Source organism: Tamandua tetradactyla, chromosome 8 (assembly GCF_023851605.1).
Source record: "Tamandua tetradactyla isolate mTamTet1 chromosome 8, mTamTet1.pri, whole genome shotgun sequence".
Taxonomy (NCBI): Eukaryota; Metazoa; Chordata; class Mammalia; order Pilosa; family Myrmecophagidae; genus Tamandua; species Tamandua tetradactyla.
The window spans coordinates 69,542,826-69,570,784 of NC_135334.1; the positions used below are offsets into that span (position 1 = coordinate 69,542,826).

Sequence of the window (27,959 nt, forward strand, 5' to 3'; positions counted from 1 at the left end):
AAAGACTTAAAATTACAGATCCAAGAAGTGCAGCGTACCCCAAAGAGAAAAAATGCAAATACACGTACACCAAGACATTTAGTAATCAGAATGTCAGAGGTCAATGAGAAAGAGAGAATCTTGAAAGCAGCAAGAGAAAAGCAATCCATCACATACAAGGGAAGCCCAATAAGACTATGCATAGATTTCTCAGCAGAAACCATGGAGGTGAGAAGACAGTGGGATGATATATTTAAATGACTAAAAGAGAAACACTGCCAACCAAGAATTCTATATCCAGCAAAATTATCCTTCAAAAATGAGGGAGAAATTAAAACATTTTCAGACAAAAAATCACTGAGAGAATTTGTAACCAAGAGAGACCAGCTCTACAAGAAATACTAAAGGGAGCACTACAGACAGATACAAAAAGACAAAAAAGAGAGGTGTAGAGAAAAGTGTAGAAAGGAAGACTATGCATAAAGGTAAAAAGAAGGAAAATTAGATATGACATATAAAATTCAAAAGGCAAAATGACAGAAGAAAGTATTACCCGTACAGTAATAACACTAAATGTTAATGGATTAAACTCCCCAATCAAAAGACATAGATTGGCAAAACAGATTAAAAAAACAGGACCCATCTATATGCTGTCTACAGGAAACACATCTTAGACCCGAAGATAAACATAGGTTGAAAGTGAAAGGTTGGGAAAAGAAATTTCATGCAAATAACAATCAGAAAAGAGCAGGAGTAGCTATACTAATATACAACAAATTAGAAGACTTCAAATATAAAACAGTTAAAAGAGACAAAGAAGGATACTATGTACTAATAAAAGGAACAATTCAGCATGAAGACATAACAATCATAAATATTTATGCACCAAACCAGAATGCTCCAAAATACATGTGGCAAACACTGAAAAGAGAAATAGACACATCTACCATAATAGCTGGAGACTTCCATTCCCCACTCTCATCAATGGACAGAACATCTAGACAGAGGATCAATAAAGAAACAGAGAATTTAAATAATACAATAAATGAGCTAGACTTAACAGACATTTATAGAACATTACACCCCACAACAACAGGAAACAGGAAAAAGGATACACCTTTTTCTCAAGTGCTCATGGATCATTCTCAAAGACAGACCATATGCTAGGTCACAAGGCAAGTCTCAATAAATTTAAAAAGATTGAAAAAATCACACAAAACACTTTCTCAGATCATAAAGGAATGAAGTTGGCAATCAATAATAGGCAGAGTGCCAGAAAATTCACAAATATGTGGATGCTCAACAACACACTCTTAAACAACCAGTGGGTCAAGGAAGAAATTACAAGAGAAATTAGTAAATATCTCGAGGCAAATGAAAATGAAGACATAACATATCAAAACTTATGGGATGCAGCAAAAGCAGGGCTAAGAGGGAAATTTGTTGCCCTAAATGTCTATATCAAAAAAGAAGAAAGAGCGAAAATCAAGGAATTAATTGTCCACTTGGGAGAACCAGAGAAAGAACAGCAAACTAACCCCAAAGCAAACAAAAGGAAAGAAATAACAAAGATGAGAGCAGAAATAAATGAAATCGAGAACATGAAAACAACTGAGAAAAATCAATAAAACCAGAAGCCGGTTCTATGAGAAAATCAATAAGATTGATGGACCCTTAGCAAGACTGACAAAAAGAAGAAAAGAGAGGATGCAAATAAATAAGATCAAAAATGGAAGAGGAGGGCGGGCCGCAGTGGCTCAGCGGGCAAAGTGCTTGCCTGCCATGCCGGAGGACCTCGGTTCGATTCCCGGCCCCAGCCCATGTAAAAAACAAACAAACAAACAAACAAAATACAATAAAACAAGAAAATGTTTAAAGATGTTTCCCTTTCTTCCTTCCTTCCTTCCTTCTCTCTGTCTTTCCTTCCCTTCCTCCCTCTTTCTAAAAAAAAAAAAAAAAAAAAAAATGGAAGAGGAGACATAACCACTGATCTCACAGAAAAAAAAGGAAGTAATAACAGGATACTATAAACAACTTTATGCTAATAAACACAACAATGTAGATGAAATGTACAACTTCCTACAAAGGCATGAACAACCAACTTTGACTTGAGAAGAAATAAATGACCTCAACAAACCAATCACAAGTAAAGAAATTGATTCAGTTCTAAAGAAGCTCCCCAAAAAGAAAAGTCCAGGACCAGATGGCTTCACATGTGAATTCTACCAAACATTCCAGAAGGAATTACTACCAATCCTGTTCAAACGCTTCCAAAAAATTGAAGAGGGAAAGCTACCTAATTCATTCTACGAAGCCAACATCACCCTCATACCAAAGCCAGACAAAGATTATACAAAAAAAGAAAACTACAGACGAATCTCTCTAATGAATATAGATGCAAAAATCCTCTACAAAATTCAGACAAATTGAATCCAGCAACACATTAAAAGAATTATACATTATGACCAAGTAGGATTCATCCCAGGTATGCAAGGATGGTTCAACATAAGAAAATCAATTAATGTAATACACCATATCAACAAATCAAAGCAGAAAAACCACATGATCATCTCGATTGATGCAGAGAAGGCATTTGACAAAATTCAACATCCTTTCCTGTTGAAAACACTTCAAAGGATAGGAATGCAGGGGAATTTCCTTAAAATGATAAAGGGAATACACGAAAACCCACAGCTAATATCATCCTCAATGGGGAAAAACTGAAAACTTTCCCCCTAAGATCAGGAACAAGACAAGGATGCCTACTATCGCCATTGTTATTTAACACTGTGTTGGAATAGCCAGAGCAATTAGACAAGAAAAAGAAATACAAGGCATCAAAATTGGAAAGGAAGAAGCAAAACTCTCACTGTTTGCAGATGATATGATACTATATGTCGAAAACAATGAAAAATCGACAGCAAAACTACTATAGCTAATAAACGAGTACAACAAAGTGACAGCGTACAAGATCAACACTCAAAAATCTGTAGTGTTTCTAGGGCGGGCCGCGGTGGCTCAGCGGGCAAGAGTGCTTGCCTGCCGTGCCGGAGGACCCCGGTTCGATTCCCGGCCCCAGCCCATGTAAAAAACAAACAAACAAACAAAATATAATAAAACAAGAAAATGTTTAAAAATGTTTCCCTTTCTTCCTTCCTTCCATCCTTCCTTCCTTCTCTGTCTTTCCTTCCCTTCCTCCCTCTCTCTTTAAAAAAGAAAAAAAAGAAAAAAAAAATCTGTAGTGTTTCTATACACTAGTGAGGAACAATCTGAGTGGGAAATCAAGAAACGAATTCCATTTACAAGTGCAACAAAAGAATAAATTATTTAGGAATAAATTTAACTAAAGAGACAACAGACCTATACAAAGAAAACTACAAGAAATTGTTAAAAGAAATCACAGTAGACCTAAATAGATGGAAGGGCATACCATGTTCACGGATTGGAAGACTAAATATAGTTAAGATGTCAATTCTACCTAAACTGATTTACAGATTCAATGCAATACCAATCAAAATCCCAACAATTTACTTTTCAGAAATAGAAAAAACAATAAGCAAATTTATCTGGAAGGGCAGGGTGCCCCGAATTGCTAAAAGTATCCTGAGGAAAAAAAATGAAGTCGGAGGTCTCACGCTGCCTGACTTTAAGGCATATTATGAAGCCACAGTGGTCAAAACTGCATGGTACTGGCATAAAGATAGATATATTGACCAACGGAATCAAATAGAGTGTTCAGATATAGACCCTCTCATCTATGGACATTTGATCTTTGATAAGGCAGTCAAGCCAACTCACCTGGGACAGAACAGTCTCTTCAATAAATGGTGCCTAGAGAACTGGATATCCATATGCAAAAGAATGAAAGAGGACCCGTATCTCACATCCTATACAAAAGTTAACTCAAAATGGATCAAAGACCCAAACATTAGGTCTAAGACCATAAAACTGTTAGAAGAAAATGTAGGGAGATATCTTATGAATCTTATAATTGGAAGTGGTTTTATAGACCTTACACCCAAAGCAAGAGCACTGAAGAAAGAAATAAACAGGAACTCCTCAAAATTAAACACTTTTGCACATCAAAAAACTTCATCAAGAAAGTAAAAAGACAGCCTATACAATAGGAGACATTATTTGGAAACAACATATCAGATAAAGGTCTAGTATCCAGGATTTATAAAGAGATTATTAAACTCAACAACAAAAAGACAGCCAATCCAATTACAAAATGGGAAAAAGACTTGAACAGACACTTCTCAGAAGAGGAAATACAAATGGCCAAAAGGCACATGAAGAGATGTTCAACTTCCCTGGCCAATAGAGAAATGCAAATCAAAACCACAATGAGATATCATCTCACACCCACCAGAATGGCCATTATCAACAAAACAGAAAATGGCAAGTGCTGGAGAGGATGTGGAGAAAGAGGCACACTTATTCAGTGTTGGTGGGAATGTCAAATGGTGTTACCGCTGTGGAAGGCAATTTGACAGTTCCTCAAAAAGCTGAATATAGAATTGTCATACGACCTGGCAATACCATTGCTAGGTATCTACTCAGAGGACATAAGGACAAAGATACAAATGGACATTTATACACCAATGTTTATAGCAGCATTATTTACAATTGCAAGGAGATGGAAACAGCCAACATGTCCATCAACAGACGAGTGGCTAAACAAACTGTGGTATATACATACGATGGAATATTATGCAACTTTAAGACAAAATAAAGTTATGCAGTATGTAACAACATGGATGGACCTTGAGGACATTATGCTGAGTGAGATCAGCCAAAAACAAAAGGACAAATATTGTATGGTCTCACTGATATGAACTGACATTAGTTAATAAACTTGGAATATTTATTGGTAACAGAGACCATCAGGAGATAGAAATAGGGTAAGATATTGGGTAATTGGAGCTGAAGGGATACAGATTGTGCAACAGGACTGAATGTAAAAACTCAGAAATGGACAGCACAATACTACATAACTGTTATACAATTATGTTAAAACATTGAATGAAGCTGCATGTGAGAATGATAGAGGCAGGAGGGCTGGGGGCATAAATGAAATCAGAAAGAAAGACAAAGATTGAGATGGTATAATCTAGGAATGCCTAGAGTGTATAATAATAGTGACTAAATGTACAAATTTTAAAAATGTGCATGAGGAAGAAGAAAGGAATGTCATTATTGCAGGGTGCTGAAAATAGATGGTAATCAATATTTTAAAATCTCACCTTATGAGTGAGACTAAAGCAAAAAATGTTTATTTGGTACAAAATTTATATTTTGACTACTACATTTCCCAATATAACTTATGTAGATAGCTTGATTGAACACCCTAAGTATTTTGAACCTTGGGTAGGACATGAGATTTTGTTGGTTTGTCCAGAGTGATGCCCCGATGAATCCCAGGGTGATTCGATCTATGAGTGGAAAAGTATTTGCGAAGTCCCCTTTGGGGAATGGTGAGAACGGGGAGAAATTCAACTTCCCCAAGTTGAATTCTTGATATTCTCACAAGCAGTGTGGACAACCAAAGCAATAGGCGGAGCCCACAGTCTTGGGGTTTGTTCATACGAAACTTAACCCCAAAAAGGATAGGTCAAGTCTACTTAAAATTTAGACCTTAAGAGTCACCGCCAAGAGAGCCTCTTTTGTTACTCAGATGTGGCCTCTCTCTCCAGCCAATACAACAAGCAACCTCACCACCCTCCCCCTGTCTATGTGGGACATGACTCTCAGGGGTCTGGACCTTCCTGGCAACGTTGGACAGAAATCCTAGAATGAGCTGAGACTCAGCATCAAGGGATTGAGAAAAACCCTAGAATGAACTGAGATTCAGTATCAAGGGACTGAGAAAACCTTCTCGACCAAAAGGGGGAAGAGTGTAATGAGACAAAGTGTCAATGGTTGAGAGATTCTAAACAGAGTCGAGAGGTTATCCTGGAGGTTATTCTTACCCATTAAGTAGGTATCACCTTGTTATTCAAGATGCAATGGAGAGGCTGGAGGGAACTGCCTGAAAATGGAGAGCTGTGTTCCAGTAGCCATGTTTCTTGAGGATGATTGAATAATGATATAGCTTTCACAATGTGACTGTGTGATTGTGAAAACCTTGTGTCTGATGTTCCTTTTATCTACCTTGTCAACAGAAGAGTGGAACATATGGAATAAAAATAAATAATAGGGGGAACAAATGTTAAAATAAGTTTAGTTTGAAATGCTTGTGATCAATGAAAGCGAGGGGTAAGGGGTATGGTATGTATTATCTTTTTTTTCTGTTTTTGTTTTATTTCTTTTTCTGTTGCCTTTTTATTTCTTTTTCTGAATTGATGTAAACGTTCTAAGAAATGATGAATATGCAACTAAGTGATGATATTGTGAATTACTGATTATTTATGTAGACCGGAATGATCACATGTTAATGTTTTAGTTCGTTTGTTAAATTTTTTTAAATTAATAAACAAATAAATTTTTTTAAAAAGTTCAAACCATCACCAAGTACTAATGATTTACCCCCTAAAATTATTTTATAAATTCATCTTTTCTCTATTTCTACCATAATCCTGGTCCAAAGTATAATCATCTTTTACCTGATATACTTTAAGATCCTCCTCATTAGTTTTCCCATATATATTCTTGCTGCTTTTAAAATGAGTACTCCCTGCAGCCAAAGTGAAATTATTAAAACCCAAAACTGATTCTGTCACTACTACAGTAAAAAGCCTCCAACACCAGTTCACTGGTCTTAGGATAAAATCCTCAACAAGGTTCTGTATGGTGTGGTCCCTGTTTACCTCTCCAGCCTCATCTGATATCATTCTCCCCCATCACTCTGACCTTCTTTCAAGTCCCTAAAACTCACCACACCCTCTTCCACCTCATGGCCTTTTAACACACTGACCTCCTCTGCTTGGAATGCTCTCTCTCTATTCAGCCCCCACCCCCTTCACGCAGCTCATTTCTACTCATCCTTTGTATGTCACCTTAAAAGTCAAGCCCTGAAGAAGGCCTTTCTTTAGTTCCTAAAATTGGTGAGGTCCTCATTACATGCTTTTATATCACATACCACTATTTGTGTTTATAAATTTGTTAGATTAGTTTATTAGTATTTGTCTCTTTAATATGTCCATGAAAGCAGGAAAATATCCATTTTGCTCACACTTATATCCTTAGCACTTAGAATATAGTGGCTGACATAAAAACAGGTGCTCAATTAATAGTTGTTGAATGGCCCCACTAGACCTGCTGCACCAGGCTTACTGGCATTCCTCCACTCATGGCTTCTCCTAGCAAGGCTGTCAATGTTCCCGGAAACAGAGGCAGTGATGTGGCCATGCACAGCTGGTATGGATGGGTGAAAAAGGGGCCAGAGCAGATACCTGGTTTCCAGTGTTTGGTTAAAAACATGTCTGACCCAATTATGGCTTGAGAGAGCATCTAGCTGCCCTTCATGGAGACAGTGCTCCACTGCGGTGACAAGACTAGTGTCACAGGCCACAGTTCTGGGGCCATTCCTGCTATGAGGTATGAAGAGACGCATCAAGTCTATGCTGTTATTTAGTGGCTGCCTACACATCAGACCTGAGGGATGAAAACGAGCATGCAAGTGGATACTTCAACTGTCCCTGGCAATGGGAGAAGATCAAGGCCAACTGCCCTCACAATGTGCAGTTTGAGTCCACAGATTATCCTTTCATTCCCTGGAAGGAGTAACTAGAAGTTGCTGATAGGCTGGAAGCCAAATTGACTGTGGCCACTTTCAGAACACTGAGTTTCTCAAACTGGTTAGTGGTAAAGTGTGGTAAAATCTATACTGAAAGTACCAGAATAGACAGCATGATTTTTTTGCTGTTTTCTTTCTAATATACAAGTTCAGCAAAAATCTCTATTATATGTTATACAGTTACTAGACACAAAAGATCAAGTTAAGTTCCAAAAATGTTTGAGAAACAAATACAAGTTTCAGTGTTCAATTAATTTACAAATAGCACTTACACTTTCTATAGAATCTAAATCTCCTAAACTGCTATGAAGTAAAGCAATGTTTTTCCAGCTTCATAAGTGATATAAGGACAGCTTAATCACCCTCATCAATCTAAAGATGATAAGTCAGAACTAGAACCCTGGTTTTCTGAAACCCAATCTAGATTAAAACTAAGTAAGTATTTTGTTAGTTTTAGGAGTTGCACTCTTTGAAATAGAACAAACCTTGCTATTTTATTGGGGAAAGACATGATTGAGAGTCCAGAGTGTTGGCCCAGAGGTCAAAACATTTGCTGCCAGTTCAAGTTGGCCCAGGATGTCAAACCAGACCAGCGTTCGCCTTTTGACACTCTGCCCCTCAGCCTTTGAACACCTTGAGAGAAATGATGCATGAAGATACTGTGCGTCAGGGATCTGCAAAGGTCAGGCAGGGAATACAAGTGAGCACAGTAGACTATACCAGTGTGAGATTATGAGAGACTGGGAATCAGGACAATGTGAAGAGCTTATGTCCTGTCTAAAAGAGACAGCCACTACTCAGGACTGGGATGTTTGCTATGTGGGAATGTGGCAAGGATTTGCCAGTCTTCTGATTTTTTTGTAGGAACCATATTTGTATGCATTATGTCTAGTACATATAATATGGATTATGTTAGTAGCAACTAAGTGTAAATAAAAAATTTATAAACCCTGCAAGACAAACAAACCCAAGCCATCCATCTGTGACCTTTGATGTACACACTAATTTAGCCAGGTGTTTTAGATTACATAGAAAGCCTGAGAAAAGCCTAAAATAACCAAAATAAACATAATTTAAAAAGTGGAAATCATGGGAGAAGTTTGGTCTTTGTTATAAAGTTTCAACTATTTTTAAAAGTAACCTCTTCATACCTTAAATTTTGTCCTAAAAAAGTTATAGCTTTTAACTTCTATGGTTTTAGATCTCTTTCAAGCATCATTTCATTTTTCCTCTGACCACATTCCCTCAAAAAAAATTTTTTTTCATTTCCCAACATTTTTTGGCTGTTGTGATCCCCCAGTATTATTTCAAACTATTTCCAGTGAATTCATACTTGATGCTACAGAACCTGACATTTCTGCAGTAATGTGAATTCCCATACTATTGAGGCCTAAAGGGGATGTGGGGCTATCAGTTCATCTTAAAGGACTGTTTGATTTCTCAAGGTACAAAGACATAGAAAAAGTCAGAAAAGATATTCTAAGCTTTTAATGGCAATTATTTTGAGGGAATGGGAATTTGGTAGGTAAAGTATGGTGGGTGCTCTTTTTATTTAATTATGTACACCTAGGGATATTTGTTACACTAAGCATATATCATTTTTAATAATTAAAAGTAATAAAGTTTAAAACAGTGTATTTGACAATTAAATGAAAGTTAGTGAACAGCAAATTAAAAATCAGTTGGATAATAGCAAAAAAAAACTAAAAAGTAGTTGTTGAATAGCGTATTCTAAGCAATAGCACTTCAGATAACCAGGAGTTATGAAGCAATATGATCACTAAGAACAAATAATGTATAAGCTTCAGAATTTTACAGATAAAATACAATTTTATAGATAAAATGCAGTAATAGAATAGAAAAAGCATAGGTTCTAGAGGCAGGCATATGTGAAATCCCAGCTCAGCTACTTTTTAGATGTACGATCCTACAGAGGTCATTCCTCTCAACTTGTTTTCCTTATTTATAAAATGGAGAGGAAAAAAACTCACCTCACTGATTTGTGACTAATATTAAATGGCATAAAAAGCATGAATCACCTGGTACAGTACCATACATAGTAGGTAACTATAGTTTCTCTTCCATCTCCTTTCTCAAATTGCCTTTAGATATAAACACCCCTGACTTGCGGCTTGCAACTTGATTCAGTTTCTTAATTTTATTGAAAGTTGCAAATGACAGCTGAAACATAAAACTGTTTTGCATTTAATCAAAACTTACCATTTTTTCTTAACCACCAAAGAATTATGTAGAAAAAGAAAGAACAGCTACTCCAGAATTTCCTTTATGACAATGAATATAATCTAGATTTAGAAAAGATGAAAATGCCCTGCACAAAGAGTTTTCATTTTAATCATCAGTCACCCAAAGCAGCACTAAACAACAAACTTACAATGGTACTTAAAACATGGTTCCAATTACACAGAGCTTTTCAGGATTTCATTTATCCTGTACATTAAGGCACATCTGCACTAAATAAAACACATAGCATTACAAGAATCCTCTTACCTTATGTTCAAATGGAGCACTATAGTAGCCATCACTGAGCCCAAAAACTATTTCGTTTTGGTTACGGGCATGAATCTAAGAGTGGGGAAAAAAAATTTTAATATGATCAGAGAATGACAGTTACAACAGGATCTATTTAGACGCAGATAAACAGGCTTGCTTCATCTAGACAATATAGCAGAAAACAAGACACTCAGCATACGATCAGGTTATCAATAAAGAGTTTCCGGCTTCAGTGAAAGGCCTCTCACTACCATCAAATGAGATTACAGGCACCATCATTCACACATAATTTCCACAAACACTTCTTGACCTTATTATGGAAAGGCTATTACTGAAGTACAAGGGATTCAGAGGTATACTATACATTCCCTGATCTCAAGAAAATGCAATCCATTTAGTCTGTAAAGGTGATTTAAAATGTTTAAAGCTCTAGGAAAAAAATAAAAGACAATTAGTTTTTATTTTTAATAAGGCAGTTTAAAGATAGTAATATTTATTTCCTGAAGCCTCAAATGCTGATTTAATTAATGTCTGCATACCACTGTCTTTTAGATGGAACTGATTTAAACTTTAGTCAGTGCCACCCCAAATTAAACTTCACCTAAAAGGTGGAAAGAAGTAATACTTAAAATATTGAAGATATGAGAAAGAAAATAACCCAAATACAAGACTCAAATGTCCAACTGGAAGACAAAAAAAAAAGATTTCTGACATGATCAGAAAGACTTTTTTTATTGTTTCTGCAGTAGAGGATTAAAGTGAGGAGGTTCAAGTAGGAGTAAAACAAGAAGGATTATCAAAAGAGAATAGTTAATCTCTTCCTTCCCTAGATAGAAGTAGCATAGCCAAAGCCCGCAACAGCGAATTCCTGAAAACATTTACCTGACTTCCTCCATATTTCCTATCTCTAATCTGAAGCAAAATTAACCACACACTCCCTATTTCCCTACATCACTTAATGAACTAAATACAATACCGAAAGATGAGTCTGTAATAATAAATTTATAACGAAAATTTAAAATTAATCTTAAGTTTTTCATTTTCTAAGAGAAAAGAAAAAGCATTATGAAATCGGGTTCAAGATTAGAAAGGGCCTGAAATTTTATAAACATAAAATATTTTATACATATATATTCCTAAATGGAAAAAAAAGATTAAAATTATATACATCAAAATTTTAGCAACAGTGATAGATAGCTAGGCTATAGGATTATGCCTATTTTTTATTCTCTTCTCTGTGCTTTAAAAAATTTTTCAAATTGTCCACAAAAAAAATATTATACCATTAAAGAAAGGGAAGTGGATAGGCAGGTAAGTACATATCTAGCATGAAAGTAAAGTTCTCAAGGTATAAGTATCATGAAGATGGACATTAGTTTGTTAAAAAGTAAGAGCCAACATGGTTCTAGTGCTCAAAATGATACTAAAAATCAAGCTATATAGGTTCTAACTCCAATGTTAACTATTGCATAAGGCGCTCTTCAAGGGAAAGGAATCCTGTCCTTGTTTATCATTATACCCCCGATGCCTAGCATTCACAACAAATAGTTAATCAATATTAATGGCCCCATGTTTTAAATCCCTCATCAGACAAAGGCAGAAAGTACAGCCTGCTTTGTCTTACAGACATGAAAAAAGATATTAAAGAGAAAAATCTATTAATATAACAGAAATCAGGCAATCATAAAGTTTAGAAAGATCCCTTTGCTCCTGACTAACAAAAAACAGGCTGCATCATATTTTACACTACTACATACATTTCTGAACTGCTAAATTATGCTAGTAGTAAGCGTGGATGCATACTACCCTTGACTCATTAATTATAGATTATTGACCTAACAAATGTATTGTAATACTAATATGGAGACTATACAATATAGAATTCTATTAAAGCAGCTAAAACTTCATATTTTCTTTCCTCAATGAAAAACTGCACATTTTTAGACAGCCACAGGCATAGCTCATTTTATTACACTTCACTTTATTGCGCTTCACAGATCATGCATTGTTTACAATTTAAAGGTTTGTGGCAACCCTGCCTCGAGCAAATCTATAGTGTCATTTTTCTAACAGCAATGTGCTCATTTCTTATCTCTCCAAGCCACATTTTACTTGTTTCTTTAGACATATTGCTATCGTACACTTAACAAACTACAGGAGAGTATAAATGTAACTTTTACTTATACTGGGAAACCAAAAAATTCATGTGACTTGCTTTACTGCATATTCATTTTACTGTGGTAGTCTAGAACAGAGCTTGCGACATCTCTGAGGTATGCCTGTAATTACAGTTATTGAAATGAATAATAAATATAATCGAAGCCATGGAAAAATTATAGCCTAAATCCACAAATCATTGTGTGACCTTTACTTAATCTCACCTAGCTTCAGTTTTCTCAAGTTAATATTGAGAAAAATAACAAAACTTATTCACACGATCTTCAAAAGACCCCGATTCATTGTGTGCATGTAAAATGATAGTGCAAACTGCTTTTGCTAATAATACAAAATTCAAGCCATTTAAACTAAGTATAAGAATCCTACCATTAAACTTGAGTTAGGATGTTACATGGCCCATGGAAGTACTATCAACAAATTCTTCAAATTCCCACCTCAAGTAAAGCTATTTCCAAACTCCCCCCAGAAATCAGACAGACAAGGAGGTGAAGATAACCAGGACTTTGCCTTCCATGCCATCAAAATCCAAGTCAATAAAGGTAGAAATGTTTATTTGGTGCAAAATTTATATTTTGACTAGTGCATTTCCTAATTTAACTTGTATAATCAGTTTAACTGAACACCATAAGTACATGGAACCTCGAATAGGTGTGAGATTTTGTTGGTTTGTCCAGGTTAGTGTGACACCCTGATAAATCCCAGAGTGACTTAAAAGTAAATAAAGAAGTATTTGCAAAGTCCTCTTGGGGGAAAGGGGAGAAAGGGGGAACAATTCAACTCACTCATTTGGAGAATTCCTGATATTCTCACAAGCAGTGGGGACAACCAAATCAATAGGCCGAGCCCTCAATCTTGGGGTTTGCCCTAAGAAACTTATCCCTGCAAAGCATAGGCTAAGTAAGCCTACTTAAAATTAGGCCTAACTGAGCCCCCAGTCTTGGGGTTTGTTCATATGAAACTTAACCCCACAAAGGATAAGCTAAGCCTACTTTAAAAAAAGGCCTAAGAGTTACCCCTAAAGCACCTCTTTTGTTGCTCAGATGTGGCCTGCCTCTCTCAGCCAAGACAACAAGCAAACCCACCATCCTCCCCTTCTCTACGTGGGACATGACTCCCATAATAAAATGTTAAAGTAAATTTAGTAGATTGAAATGCTAGTGATCAATGAAAGGAAGGGGTAAGCAGTATGGTATGCATGAATTTTTTTCTGTTTTCTTTTTATTTCTTTTTCTGAATTGATACAAATGTTCTAAGAAATGATCATGATGATGAATATACAACTATGTGATGATATTGTGAATTACTGATTATATATGTAAAATGGAATGATCATATGGTTAAAATGTTTGTTTGTTTGCTATGTTTAAAAAATTAAAATATTAATTTTAAAAAATGGACAAAAAAAATTAGGCCTAAGAGTCACCCCCAGAGAACCTCTTTTGTTGCTCAGATGTAGCCTCTCTCTCTCTAAGCCTATACAGCAAGCGAACTCACTGCCCTGCCCCCTCTACATGGGATATGACTCCCAGAAGTGAAAATCTCCTTGGCAATGTGGGACAGAAATCCTAGGATGAACTGGGACTCGGCATGAAGGGATTGAGAAAACCTTCTCAACCAAAAAAGGGAAAGAGAGAAATGGGACAAAATAAAGTGTCAGTGGCTGAACAATTTCAAACAGAGTTGAGAGATTATCCTGGAGGCTATTGTTACGCATTATATAGATATCCCCTTTAGAGTTTAAGGTGTATTAGAGAGGCTAGAGGGAAGTAGCCTGAAACTGTAGAGCAGTGTTTCAGTAGCCATGTTTCTTGAAGATGACTGCATAATGATATAGCTTTCACAATGTAACTGTGTGATTGTGAAAACCTTGTGTGTGATGCTCCTTTTATCTACGGTATGGATAGATGAGTAAAAAATATGGATAAAAAGTACACAAATAATAGGGGAAACAAAGGTTAAAATAAATTGAATAGATTGAAATACCAGCAGTCAATGAGGGGAAGGGGTAAGGAGTATGGTATGTATGAGTTTTTTCTTTTTTCTTTTTTATTTCTTTTGCTGGAGAGATGCAAATGTTCTGAGAAATGATCATGGTGATGAATATACAACTATGTACTGATATTGTGAGCCACTGATTGTACACCATGTATAGAATGTTTGTACGTCAAGAATGTTTGTTTGTTGTTACAATAAAAAATATTCAAAAAAAAATCCAAGTCAAGCCTGGCTCAGTTCATGACTTCTGAGCAAAACATTCTGATTCAACTGCTTTATCACCAAAGCTATTCAGGAAATGAACCTGAATCTGTAACTGTGACACAAATATGTGACTTTAGACAAGCTGCATCATCACTCAGGGTCCTAGTTTCCTTAAATACAAAATGAAGAGATTATATTATATATATATATAGAGAATTATAAACATAATTCTAAGTATGCTTATCTTTCTCTCCTCTGGCTAATTCTAACATATCATTCAAAACTTACTAAGGACTATCAACCAACTTAACTTAATTGACATTGATAAAACACTCTATCTGGCTAATTACAATGTATCATTTAAAATTCACTAAGGACTACTGTGATGACTTGGGAGTTATGAATCGCAGAAAAAAAATATTTATAAACTTAATCCATTCCTGTGGGTGTGAACTCTTGTAAAAAGGACCTTTTGATGACATTATTTCAGTTAAGGTATGACCCAAATGAATCTGGATGCATCTTTTTTTTTTCATCAACCATCAGTTTACCACATCTAAGAATCTTGTTTTACTCATTCCTGGATCCTTAATACTAAGAACAATGTGTGATAAAAAGCAGATGATTAATCAATGAACCTAAGTGATACTGGCTATTATCCTGATAAATCATAATCTCTCTTTCTTTTAAAAATATATAATTCTATTATTTAATCTGATTTTTAGTGTTACACATATTTCTTAAAGTTTTCATTTTCTACAAAGACACTACATTTCTAATTGACTCAAAAACATGTTTTCTATTTCTTTTGTTCTCAATTATAACAACCTAACCAACTTAGTTAAGGAGACACCTAAATATCTGCTGATTGTTTGAAATCAGGGCAGTCTAGATACACCACAGTTGGATACTTCAAAAAGACCATCAGCTAAAGAATTTATGAGTTGAAAAGCATGATGAAGGTGACCTTCTCCAACCAAAAAAAAATTCCCCTACAAACCTATAGTCTTGCAACTCCACTGTTAGGAAGCATCATCTTTCAAGAAATATAGATACCGTTGGAAGAAAGATAAACAATCACTTAATACCATATACTATTTACAGAGAACCAAATGTGGCAGGTGAGAAGATGGAAAAGGTAAGTGCCTCGGTACAGGGCTGTGGTTGGCCTGGCTACAGGCAACAGGTATCCAGTACCAAAAGGCAAAATGCCATTAGTTTCTAAGTTTTAATTAAAACCAGCCCTAACACAGAGGAAAAAAAATAACGCAAAAAAAGAAAAGATTAAAGAACATGCACCATTTATTACATGTTCTAGTCATTATGGGGGACATAAAATTTGGTAAGCTAAATGAGGGCAGAATTTTTTCTTTTTTTTGTGGGGGGGTGGGGGGAGTTGCACGGTCCAGGAATCGAACCTGGGTCTTCCTCATAGAAGGTGAGCATTCTACCACTGAACCACCCATGCACCAAGTTTTTTTTCTTTAATCTGAAAAAATTCATATGCAGAATTAAATTATTTCTTTAAAAAGAAACATACCAGAAAGTTAGATAATGTATAAATATTGAGAAAACATCAAGGGTGTTTTTTGATAATCTATAACTAGCATTTTAGGGTTACTTCTAATAGTAGCACTGATAACACAACACAGAAATGGTATCCATTACAAAGATATATAGGGGTGACCAAGGACCAAACATACGTACCAGTGTGGTATAAAACAGAGAATGGATTTTTAAGTCAACTAGGCCTGGATTTAAATCCTAGCTTTACCTAACTATGTTGTGGACCTTGAGCAGTTTTTTAGCATGCTAAGGCTCAATTTTCCCATCTGGGAAAGACTGTTATAAACATTAATTGTAATGACCTATGTCGGAATGGCAAATAGGATTCATTTCATAGGCAATTCTGAAAAATTGCTAGTTGCTTCTTGGAGCACTGGTTTGAGGATCACAGAACTACTTCTGAGCTCAGGTAGAAGAATGCTGTTACCAATTAACTACATCAGTGATGAGGGGAGGAAAGGTGGGGAATGGGTGGCAATATATAACCCAGGCATTTGTCACTCCTGGGCTCAAAAAAGATGTAGTTCTTCTTATTCCTGGAATAACCAACTCTCCCAGTCAAAAGAGGTATTCAATAATGTCTTTCTTATTTGCAACATAACTTTCAATGCTAGGGAGGGAAATCCAGTAAGACAGGAAAGACATAATTCTCTTAAATTAGCAGTTTAGGGTATTTCTTCATACAATACTTCAATTAAAGGTATTTTTGAAACTTGACGACAATGACTCAAATATATACAGCTAAGTAAACAATCATATAGGTTCTCTCTTCATGGTAAGAAATGTAGAGTCAGAAAAATCAACAGAAAGGATAGAGGAAGGGTGGAAATGTCAGCTACTTGTAAACTCCACTCTAAAAATTACCTGCTGACCCAAGTATTTCAGTCCATCCAAATAGACTTTCCATTCAATCAACAGTTGATAGATATCCTCCTTTCCGCCCCAGATCCTCACCACAAAACAAGACACAGATGTATCAAGATGGTCTGGCATTATTCCAAAATCGAGACTCCGCCACGTTGGGTTCTGTTGATAGAAATGAACAGATTCAATTATAAATCACTTTGTTTTTAAAAACCAAAAAGGCTCATAAAAATATTAAATTGCAAACTTAAGTAAATCAAGAAGATATTTCAATTAACAAAAAGGGTGATAATGATCTTTGTGAATTTCTCTGATTACAGTCATTAAATAGAGCATACATTCCAATTCTCATTGCTAAAGCCTCATATGGTAATTCATTCATATTCAGTACTTACCACACAATTAAGAGCCAACACAGAGATAAAGCCCTCAAAGAGCTTCCAATTTATGCATTCAAACCTTAATTTAAGTAATTACATTGTTTCATTAAAAGCTCAATAGCAGAATTATAAAGGATTACAAAGTAGCATAGTAGAGAATAATAAACTCTGAAGGAAATGGGTAAGATATCACAGGGACTGTGACACTTGGCTTTTAAAAGGGCAGGTAGGGTTTTACCAGGTTAAAATAAGGAATTCCACTGAGAAAACTTTCTCGACCAAAAGGAGGAAGAAAGAAATGAGACAAAATAAAATGTCAGTGGCTGAATGATTTCAAACAGAGTCGAGAGGTTATACTGGAGGTTATTCTTACACACTATATAGATATCCCCTTTTCAGTTTAAAGTGTATTAGAGAGGCTAGAGGGAAGTGCCTGAAACTGTAGAGCTGTGTTCCAGTAGCCATGTTTCTTGAAGATAATTGTATAATAATATAGCTTTCGCAATATGACTGTGTGATTGTGAAAACCCTGCGTCTGATGCTCCTTTTATCTATGGCATGGACAGATGGCTAAAACACATGGATTATAAATAAATAAATAATAGGGGAAACACGTTGAAATAAATTGAGTAGACAGAAAAACTAGTGATTAATGAAAGGGAGTGGTAAAGGGTATAGAAAAAAAAAGGGGGAACAAAGTTGAAAACATATTGGGTAGAGGGAAATACTAGCGGTCAATGAGAGGGAGGGGTAAAGGGTATGCTATGTAGAGTTTTTTCTTTTTTCTTTTTATTTCTTTTTCTGGAGTGATGCAAATATTCTAAGAAATGATCATAGTAATGAATATACAACTATATGATGATATAGTGAGTCATTGATTATATACCCAGAATGGAATGTCATATGTTAAGAATGTTCATGTTTGTATGCTTTGTCTACAAAAATATAAAATATAGAGAGAGTAATAATAAGGAATCCCAGGCAAAGGGAAGACTAAATGCAGAGCTGGAAAGACAAACAAGGGACTAAACAAAGAAAAGCCCAGGTCCACATGGCTTCACAGGGGAATTTTCTCAAACATTCCAAAAAGAACTAACACTAATACTGCTCAAACTCTTCCAAAAAACTGAGGAAAAAGGAACACTACCTAACCCATTTTATGAAGCTAACATCATTCTAATACCAAAATCAGATAAAGACGCTACAAGAAAGTAAAACCATAGACCAATCTCTCTAATGAACATAGATGTAAAAATTCTCAACAAAATATTAGCAAATCAAGTCCAATGACACATTAAAAGAATTATACAACTAAGTAGGGTTATACTAGGAATTCACTTGTGTTTCTTCAACACAAGAAAATCAGTTAATACAGCACATTAACAAATCAAAAGGAAAAAATCACAGGATTGTATCACTTAATGCTGAAAAAGCATTCAACAAAATTCAGCACCCTTTCCTGATAAAAATCATTTCAAAAGGTAGGAGTCAAAGACAACTTCCTCAATATCACAAAGGACATATATGAAAAAACCACAGCTAGCATCATACTTAATGGTGAGAGACTGAAAGCATCCCCCCAAAGATCAGGAATGAGACAGGGATGTCCACTGTCACCGTTATTATTCAACATTATACTAGAAGTTCTAGCTGGAGCAATTAGACAGAAGAAAGAAATAAAAGGCATCCAAATCAGACAGAAAGAAGTAAAACTTTCATTATTTGCAGATGACATGATCCTATACTTAAAAAACCCTGAGAAATCTAAGACAAAACTACCTGAGCCAATAAATTCAGCAAAGTGGGAGGATACAAGATTAATGTACAAAAATCAGGAATGTTTCTATACATAGGTGTATTATTCAGGGTTCTCAGGGAACAGAACCAACAGGAGATATCTTTGAATATGAAAAAACTACCCCTGCCAAAACAGAGAAAATTCTGCTTTCGTTTATTTCATTACTATTATCATCTAACAATCTCACTTATCATCAAGTCTTCTATCCAAGTACTAACTAGGCCCAACCTTGCTCAGCTTCCAAGATCAGATGAGATCGGGCACGTTTAGTGTGGTATGGCTACAGACCCACTTATTATCAATTCTAACATGCACTTTTTTACACATTGCAAAATGAATTCTGTTTTAGAATTTTTAGTATCAAAGAAGTACTCTAGGTGGCAATCATCAGGTGTTATATGCAAGCACAAACTTAAAAAACAGCTTTTCTTAATATCACTTCTTTTGAATTATGCTTCTGCTGGTACTATGTGTTGAGTTTCATAGCCATTTAAAATATCAATCATGCTTTGGAGAGAAGCAAAAAAAAAACTTGTATATGATAGCTATTACAACTAAAATTAAAACGCAAAAAGATAAAAGAAATGAAGAGCTACAAGAATATGAAGCAACCAGGATTCTCATACACTGCTAGTGAAAATATAAATAAAACAGCAATTTTGGAAAACTGTTTGGCAATATATTTCAAAGCTGATCACATGCTTATTCCCAGCAATTCATCTCTTAGATGTATACCCAACGGAAATACATACGTATGTTCATCAAAAGACATGTGAGAACATTCATAGCAGTGCTATTCATAACAGCCCTGTGTTAGTTAGATTCAGTTGTCAACTTGGCCAGGTGAGCATACCTAGTCTTGTTGCTGCAGACATAAGCCAACGGTACATGAACCTCATCTGTTGCTAATTATATCTGCAGTCAGTTAGGAGGCGTGTCTGCTGCAATGAGTGACCTTTGACTTAATTGGCTGGTGCTTAAATGAGAGATCTCAACATAGCACAGCTAGCAGCTCAGCATTCCTCATCTCAGCACTAGCAGCTCAGCCCAGGCCTTTGGAGATGCAGAAAGAAGTCACCCCGGGGAAAGTTGTTGGAACCCAGGGGCCTAGAGAGAAGACCAGCAGAGACCATCTTGTGCCTTCCACGTAAGAAAGAACCTCAGTGGAAAGTTAGCTGCCTTTCCTCTGAAGAACCAACAAAATAAATCCCATTTTATTAAAACCCAATCCATCTCTGGTGTGTTGCATTCCGGCAGCTAGCAAACTAGAACAAGCCCCAAACTAGAAACTAACCAAATGCCAATCAACAGGAGACTGGATAAATTCTGGTATAGTCATACAATGGAATACTACAGAGGAAACAAACTACAAGTATGCCCTACAGTATGACTGAATTTCACAACATAATGTCTAGAGATGTAAAACATAAAAGAGTTGTATATGATGCCTGTGCTGGTTTGAAAGGAAGTATGCCCCCTAAGAAAAACCATGTTTTAATATAAATCCCATTTCATAAAGGTAGAATAATCCCTATTCAATACTGTATATTTGAAACTGTAATGAGATCATCTCCCTGGTTGATGTGATTTAGTCAAGAGTGGTTATTAAACTGGATTAAGGGACGACATGTCTCCTCCCATTTGGGTGGGTCTTGATTGGTTTATTGGAGTCCTATAAAAGAGGAAACGTTTTGGAGAAAGAGATTCAGAAAGAGCAGAGAATGCTGCGACACTACGAAGCAGAGAGTCCACCAGCCAGCGACCTTTGGAGATGAAGAAAGAAGACGCCTCCCAGGGAGCTTCATGAAACAGGAAGCCAGGAGACAAACCCAGCAGATGACGCCGTGTTCGCCATGTGCCTTCTCACTAGAGAGAGACTCTGAACTTCATCAGTCTTCTTGAACCAAGGTATCTTTCCCTGGATGCCTTTGATTGGACATTTCTATGGATTTGTTTTAATTGGGACATTTTCTCGGCCTTAGAACTGTAAACTAGCAACTTATTAAATTCTCCCTTTTAAAGCCATTCCGTTTCTGGTATATTGCATTCTGGCAGCTAGCAAACTAGAACAATGCCATTTTTATAAAGCTAAAAAAATAGATAAAATTAAAGCTATGGTGGGGGTGCAGGGGTTGCTCAGTAGTAGAATGCTCACCTTCCATGCAGGAGACCTGGGATCAATTCCTGGACCATGCACCCCCCCAAAAAATTTTTTTAATTACAGTTATGGTGCTAAAACTCAGAAGAGGAGTACTGATAGTAGTAGTGGCTAAAAAGGGCAAGAGGAGAAGTTCTGACACATACAACATGGATTAACTTTGAAGACATCATGTTGAGTGAAACAAGCCAGACACAGAAGGATAAATAATTATATGATCTTTCTAATATAAAATAATTAGAATATGTAAATTCACAGTGTCAGAAAGTAGAATACAGGCTACCCAGGGCCAGGGTGAGGGTAGCGAATGGGGAGTTAATGCTTAAATTGTATATAGTTTCTATATGGGATAATGGAAAAGTTTTGGTAATGGATGGGGATGAGGTTGCACAACATTGTGAATGTAACTAACAGCACTAAATTATATATTTGAATGTAGTTAAAAGGGGAAGTTTTAGGTGGTATATATGTTACTATAATGAAATTTTTTTTAAAAATTCCGTAAGACAAACAGCAAACCCTAAAGTCAACCACAGACTGCAGTTAACAGTACAATTACTAAGATGTGCTTTCATCAATTGTAACAGATATGCCATACTAATGCAAGGTATATGAGAACCCTGTATTTCATGCATGATTTTTATGTAAATTTACAATTTCTCTAATAAAAAATTTCATCAGGCTATGTAGTTTATGACCTGTAAAATTTTCTATATGTATGTTAAACTTCAGTAAAAATTAAGTTATTGTGTAGGTAGAAAGGTACAGAAACAGCAACAAGTATAAATTTGATATATTGCATTTCAGCAACTTTAGCAAACCAAAACAACCGCTACGGCATAAGGGCCACTATTACTATTACACATATTCACAGAACAAAAGCAATGTCAGAAGTTCGAAGTCTCTCTACTAAAAAAAGGGGGTAGAGGTATAGACAGATGAGTAAAAAATATGGATAAAAAATAAACAAATAATAGAGGGAACAAAGGTTAAAATAAATTGAGTAGATTGAAATACTAGCGGTCAATGAAAGGGAGTGGTAAGGGAATAGAATGTACGAGTTTTTTCTTTTTTCTTTCTTTTGCTGGAGAGATGCAAATGGTCAAAAAAAAATGACCATGGTGATGAATACACAACTATGTAATGATATTATAAGACACTGATTGTAATCATGTCAAGAATGTTTGTATGTCAAGAATGCTTGCATGTCTGTTCGCTGTTTATAATAAAAATACTTTTAAAAAAAGGAGGGGGTAGAACAAATCAAGGTCAAATTCTACTCTATCTACCCCCCTAACCATTTCGTGCTCTCATCTATCCATAGACTACTTCTGCTTATAACTGAACTTACAGAGGAGGAAAAATGAACATTCATTCAACAGCTACCATGTGTGTGACATGGTGCTATGCACTGATCCGTTTCATTTAATATATATAGAACCAGAGTTATCTGGTGATTAAATTTCCCCAGGGAGGGATTCAAGGACACTGTCTGACCTATGATCCAAATTTATCATATTGAGAAACATTTAGAAGATAGCCTAATGAGGAGGAAAGAGTATTTTGAGACTTCAGAACAGAAGGCCTAGACTGGCATTCTGGTCCTACAGTTGTATAACTCTGGGAAAGTCACTGAGCCTCTCTGGGTACCAGTTTCTTAAGTATCTGCCCTATCTATCTCACAGGTTGTTCTAAAGATCAAAGTGGGATAACATATGCAAAAGGATTCTATAACTATAACAGATCATCGCAGATATTCATTTATTTTTTGACAAGTATTTACTGAATATCTATGTTATTTTGGGCTCTGAGCTTACAGTGGTGAATAATAAGACTGGCAAAGATCCTCCTCTCGTGGAACTTATGTTCTAATAGGTGGGGAGACTGAAAACAAACACAAATAAGTGAGTAACGGTATTCAATAGTGATGGATCCACTAAGGAAAATAAAACAAGATGTGAAAAAGAGTCACTAGGGGAAAAGAAGACACTTTGATTGAGTGGTCAGAGAAGCCCTCACTGAAGTAACATAATCGATAGGCCTCTTGGCCAAGTGAAAACTTGATGGAAAAAATGTTCCAGGTATAAGGGACAAGATAAACATGGTATGTTCTTTCAGTTTGAAGTACTGAAAGGAGGTATGCCTAGAACATAATAAGTAAGGAAAAGAGTGTTAAGAGTTATGAGATGAGGCTGAACAAAGATACTAAAACTAAGACCCTGAAAAGGATATTATCATTACCATAAAAAGTCCTTCTTTTTTCCAACGTAGCCTAAGAAATTCAGCCATTTATGCAAATATTTGTGTATGTGTTACTGGCAAGAGTAGGACATTTTCAACTTTCTAACTGAGCAATGCCATCATTAAGAAGGCATTGCCTGTGAAACCCAACACAGGTATTTCCTTCTGTCTGTTCTAACACACCAGAAATCAAAAAGAAATTCAGTAGTCATAATCATCTGTTAAATCCTAACTTCTCATTATACAAATATTTCTTTTTAGTTTCTAGTATATTAGAATAACCAGAAGGAAATACCTGAAATCACTGAAGTGTAACCCAGTAGCCTTGATCTTTGATAATGATTATGTAACTATATAGTTTTTATCTTGTGACTGTGTGATTGCAAAAACCTTGTGACTTATACCCCCCCTTTATCCAATGTATGATTAGATGGGTAATAAAATAAAGACAAGCATGGGGGAGGGGAAGAATATTCTATATAGCAGTAGGTAATTTTTTAAATTAGTAATTTCCAATTGCATGAACTACCACCAATTGTTTATATTTTCTCCTATATATGGAAACCTGGACTGTTAACAGTTTGGGGCTATTACAAATAAATATGCAATGGGTATAAAAATTTTTGAAACCGGGTAAGCCACAGTGGCTCAGCAGGCAGAGTTCTTAACTGCCATGCTGGAGACCCAGGTTCGATTCCTGGTGCCTGCCAACAAAAACAAAACAAAACAAACAAACAAACAAAAAAATTTTTGAAACCCAATACAAAAAACTCCTTAAAATTATACCTAAACAAATACATCATTTATTATTTAATATGGCAGGTAAAATAGTAAAAAAATCTCTTTTTTATGAATGAAAGTGATAAAATTACAGGATATGGGTTGAAAAACCACTAAAGATTTAAAATATATATTCATTCAAGAAATATTTATGAAGCACCTACTATGTGCCCAAGATAATCTAAACAGTAAAGACAGAACAATGAACAAATCAATTATGATTTAAACTATTTCACACAAAATTTAAATGCAGAAGTATCATAATTCCAGACCTGAACCTCAATTTACTTTACATCTCAGCATTTTCTGAAACAGGAGTTAAAAACAATCACATAGAGAAATTAAACCTACTTATAATTATACCTTAGAGTCACCCCCATAGATCTTTAGTTGCTCAGATGCGGCTGCTCTCTCTAAGCCAACCTGGCAGGTAAACTCACTGCCCTCCCCACCACGTGGGACATGACTCCCAGGGGTGTAAATCCCCCTGGCAACATGGGACAGGACTCCCAGGGATGAGCCAGGACTTGGCATCATGGGATTGAGAAGGTCTTCTTGACCAAAAGGGGGAAGAGAGAAATGAGACAAAATAAAAGTTTCAGGGGTTAATAAGTTACTGAACTGTATTCTAGTAGCCTCTATCTTTAAGACAACTATGTAACAACATAGCTTTTACAATGTGATTGTGAAAACCTTGTGTCTGATACTTCCCTTTTCCAGGGTATGGGCAGATGAATAAAAAAATACGGACAAAAAATAAATAAAAGGGGGGATAAGGAGTTAAAAAAATTTTTTTTAGTACTTAGTATTGTAGATCGCAATGCTAGTGGTCAATGAGAGGGAGCGGTATGGGGCATGGGCTATATGGATCTTTTCCTTTGTCTTTTATTTCTTTTTCTGGAGTAATGCAAATGTTCTAAGAATTATCACTGTGATGAACACACCACCATGTGATGATATTGTGAGTCAGTGACTGTATACTTTGGATGAATTGTATGATGTATGAAGATATCTCAATAAAAATAGGTTTTTAAAAAAGCAATCATATACACCTGTCAGAAAGAAAACTTACCAAGGAATTCTTAATCACTTCACTTCTATAAAATTCTGGAAAAGAAGAAAAAGAACAATCAATGATATGGAAAAAATTAAGCTCATTAACTCTTAATCCTGTAAATTTTTTAATACATTCCAGGAAAACATCTAAAACATTTCCAAGGGAACTATTCTCACTTTACTCTTATCATCAAAAGAGAAATAAAATTAGAAATAAGAATTAGGTAAAAATGTTTTAAAGAAGAAAAATATCAGTAAAGAACAGCCTAAACCTCTTTAAGATTCAGTTATTCAATTTAGTGACTGTTACCTAACTGGGTCCTTTTACTCCAGCTTCTAATTTGACCCCTTAAAAACTCAAGACTTTCTTCTCCCTTCTCCACAACTGATTCTATATGCTCTGTTTGTTTGGTTTTTTTTTTAATACCTCTAACAATTAACCAATTGTAACACTATGGAATGAATTCTGATCTAGCAACCAGGAAAACTTAAGTTCCACACATGCTGTCTCTTTAATTTTCTGGGGCCCATTTCTTCACTAGAAAATTTAAAGAATTAATAATCTAAGGTTCTCAATTATCATTAAAGTTCCAGAAATTCTACAGACCTTCACATATATTGGTAGCTGTCATAAAACCCGATGACCAAAAAAAAAGAAAAGAAATGTGTCAAAGATTCCGACAGACCCTCCACCAAAGTTGCCTCCATGCTGCTCTGTCACTGCAGAGTCTGCAAGGACTCCCATATCCTTACAATGCTGTAGGGCAATGTTTCTTAAATGTGATGCATTTACCACTGAAATTTGGGATGATTTTAAGTATTACATGGTGTGCTGGTTTGAAAGGAAGTATGCCCCCTAAGAAAAGCCATGTTTTAATATAAATCTCATTTCTTAAAGGTAGAATAATCCCTATTCAATACTGTATATTTGAAACTGTAATGAGATCATCTCCCTGGTTGATGTGATTTAGTTAAGAATGGTTGTTAAACTGGATTAGGGGATGACATGTCTCCACCCACTTGAGTGGGTCTTGATTAGTTTCTGAAGTTCTATAAAAGAGGAAACATTTTGGAGAATGAGAGCTTCAGAGAGAGCAGAGAATGCTGCAGCACCACGAAGCAGAGTCCACCAGCCAGCGACCTTTGGAGATGAAGAAGGAAAATGCCTCCCAGGGAGCTTCATGAAACAGGAAGCCAGGAGACAAAGCTAGCAGATGACACTGTCTTCACCATGTGGCCTTCCAGCCGAGAGAGAAGCCCTGACTGTGTTCGCCATGTGCCTTCTCACTTGAGAGAGAAACCCTGAACTTCATCGGCCTTCTTGAATCAAGGTATCTTTCCCTGGATGCCTGTGACTGGACATTTCTATAGACTTGTTGTAATTGGGACATTTTCTCAGCCTTAGAACTGTAAACTTGCAACTTATTAAATTCCCCTTTTTGGAAGCCGTTCCGTTTCTGGTATATTGCATTCCAGCAGCTAGCAAACTAGAACACATGGACAAACTTTAATCTTTTTCTAATATAATTTGTATCTCACACACCCAACCAATAATCACACACCCTGAGGGCAGCGGCATTTGTTTTGTCTAACTACTGTTTCCTCAGCATCTAAAATCATTTCTGACACAGGACAGACACTCAATAAATATTTTTTTGGTGAGTGAATTTCAAAGATTATGCTTAGACTTCAACTTTTAAAATAGTCAACATAAAAAAATGAAACATATAACAATTTAGATGGGACTCAGAGTGAAATTTGCTAAGTGCTTATTCACTAACAACTAAAGATACGGAATTTTCAAACAATAAAGGAAAAGTGGACTCAGATATCAGACCCTGATGAGTAAAGCTCTTGAAAAGCATACTATCTACATTGTTTTATCCTTCTCTTGCCCTCCTTTAATAAAAAACAGAAGAGAGAGATGTAAGTAATTATTTCATTTGGTAGAGAGAAAGTAACAATATACAAAGCAAAGAAAGGTTCTAAGAAAGGAGTTACAAGAGAATTGTAATTACACTAACAATTCTTATCACTGGTGACATGATTAGGCTTCTTATTTTATTTTTTTGCTTGGTAATTTTCTAATTTTCTATCATGAGCAATTTTTTAATAAGAAATGGATAATTCTAATGTTTTAAAATTAATTTCTATTTTGGTTTGAAATTGCTATGCACCCCAGAAAAGCCATGTTCTCTTAATCCTGATCCAATCTTGTGTGGGTGGCCATGTTCCTTAATCCTGATTCAATATCGTAGGGTGGGACCTTTTGATTTGGTTGTTTCCATGGCCATGTAACACACCCAGCTGTGGGTGTGGCCTTTTGATTAGATGGAGATGTGACTGCACTCATTCAGGGTGAGTCTTGATTAGTTTACTGGAGTCCTTAAAAGAGTGGACACAGACACAGACATTTGGAGGTGCTTGGAGTGCCTAAAGAGAAAGTTCAGATGTAGATATTTGGAAATGCAGAAGCCCCAAGAAACGCTAGGAGCTGAGAGAGCCAGCAGA

The 27,959-nt window shown here is 35.8% G+C and overlaps 1 protein-coding gene and 1 pseudogene across 2 annotated transcripts in view; one reads left to right on the forward strand and one right to left on the reverse strand.

Moving 5' to 3' along the window:
- UVRAG (UV radiation resistance associated) overlaps positions 1-27,959 on the reverse strand; it is a 496,833-nt gene that overhangs the window by 389,496 nt on the left and 79,378 nt on the right. For both annotated transcript variants that reach the window (XM_077113538.1, XM_077113539.1), the window contains exons 3-5: positions 25,465-25,499; positions 17,036-17,197; positions 10,226-10,300 (exon numbers count right to left, since the gene is read on the reverse strand). In XM_077113538.1, the coding sequence (XP_076969653.1) occupies positions 10,226-10,300; positions 17,036-17,197; positions 25,465-25,499 (272 nt within the window). The remainder of the gene's footprint in view (positions 1-10,225; positions 10,301-17,035; positions 17,198-25,464; positions 25,500-27,959) is intronic.
- Positions 7,271-7,825, forward strand: LOC143644482 (serine hydrolase RBBP9 pseudogene; annotated as a pseudogene).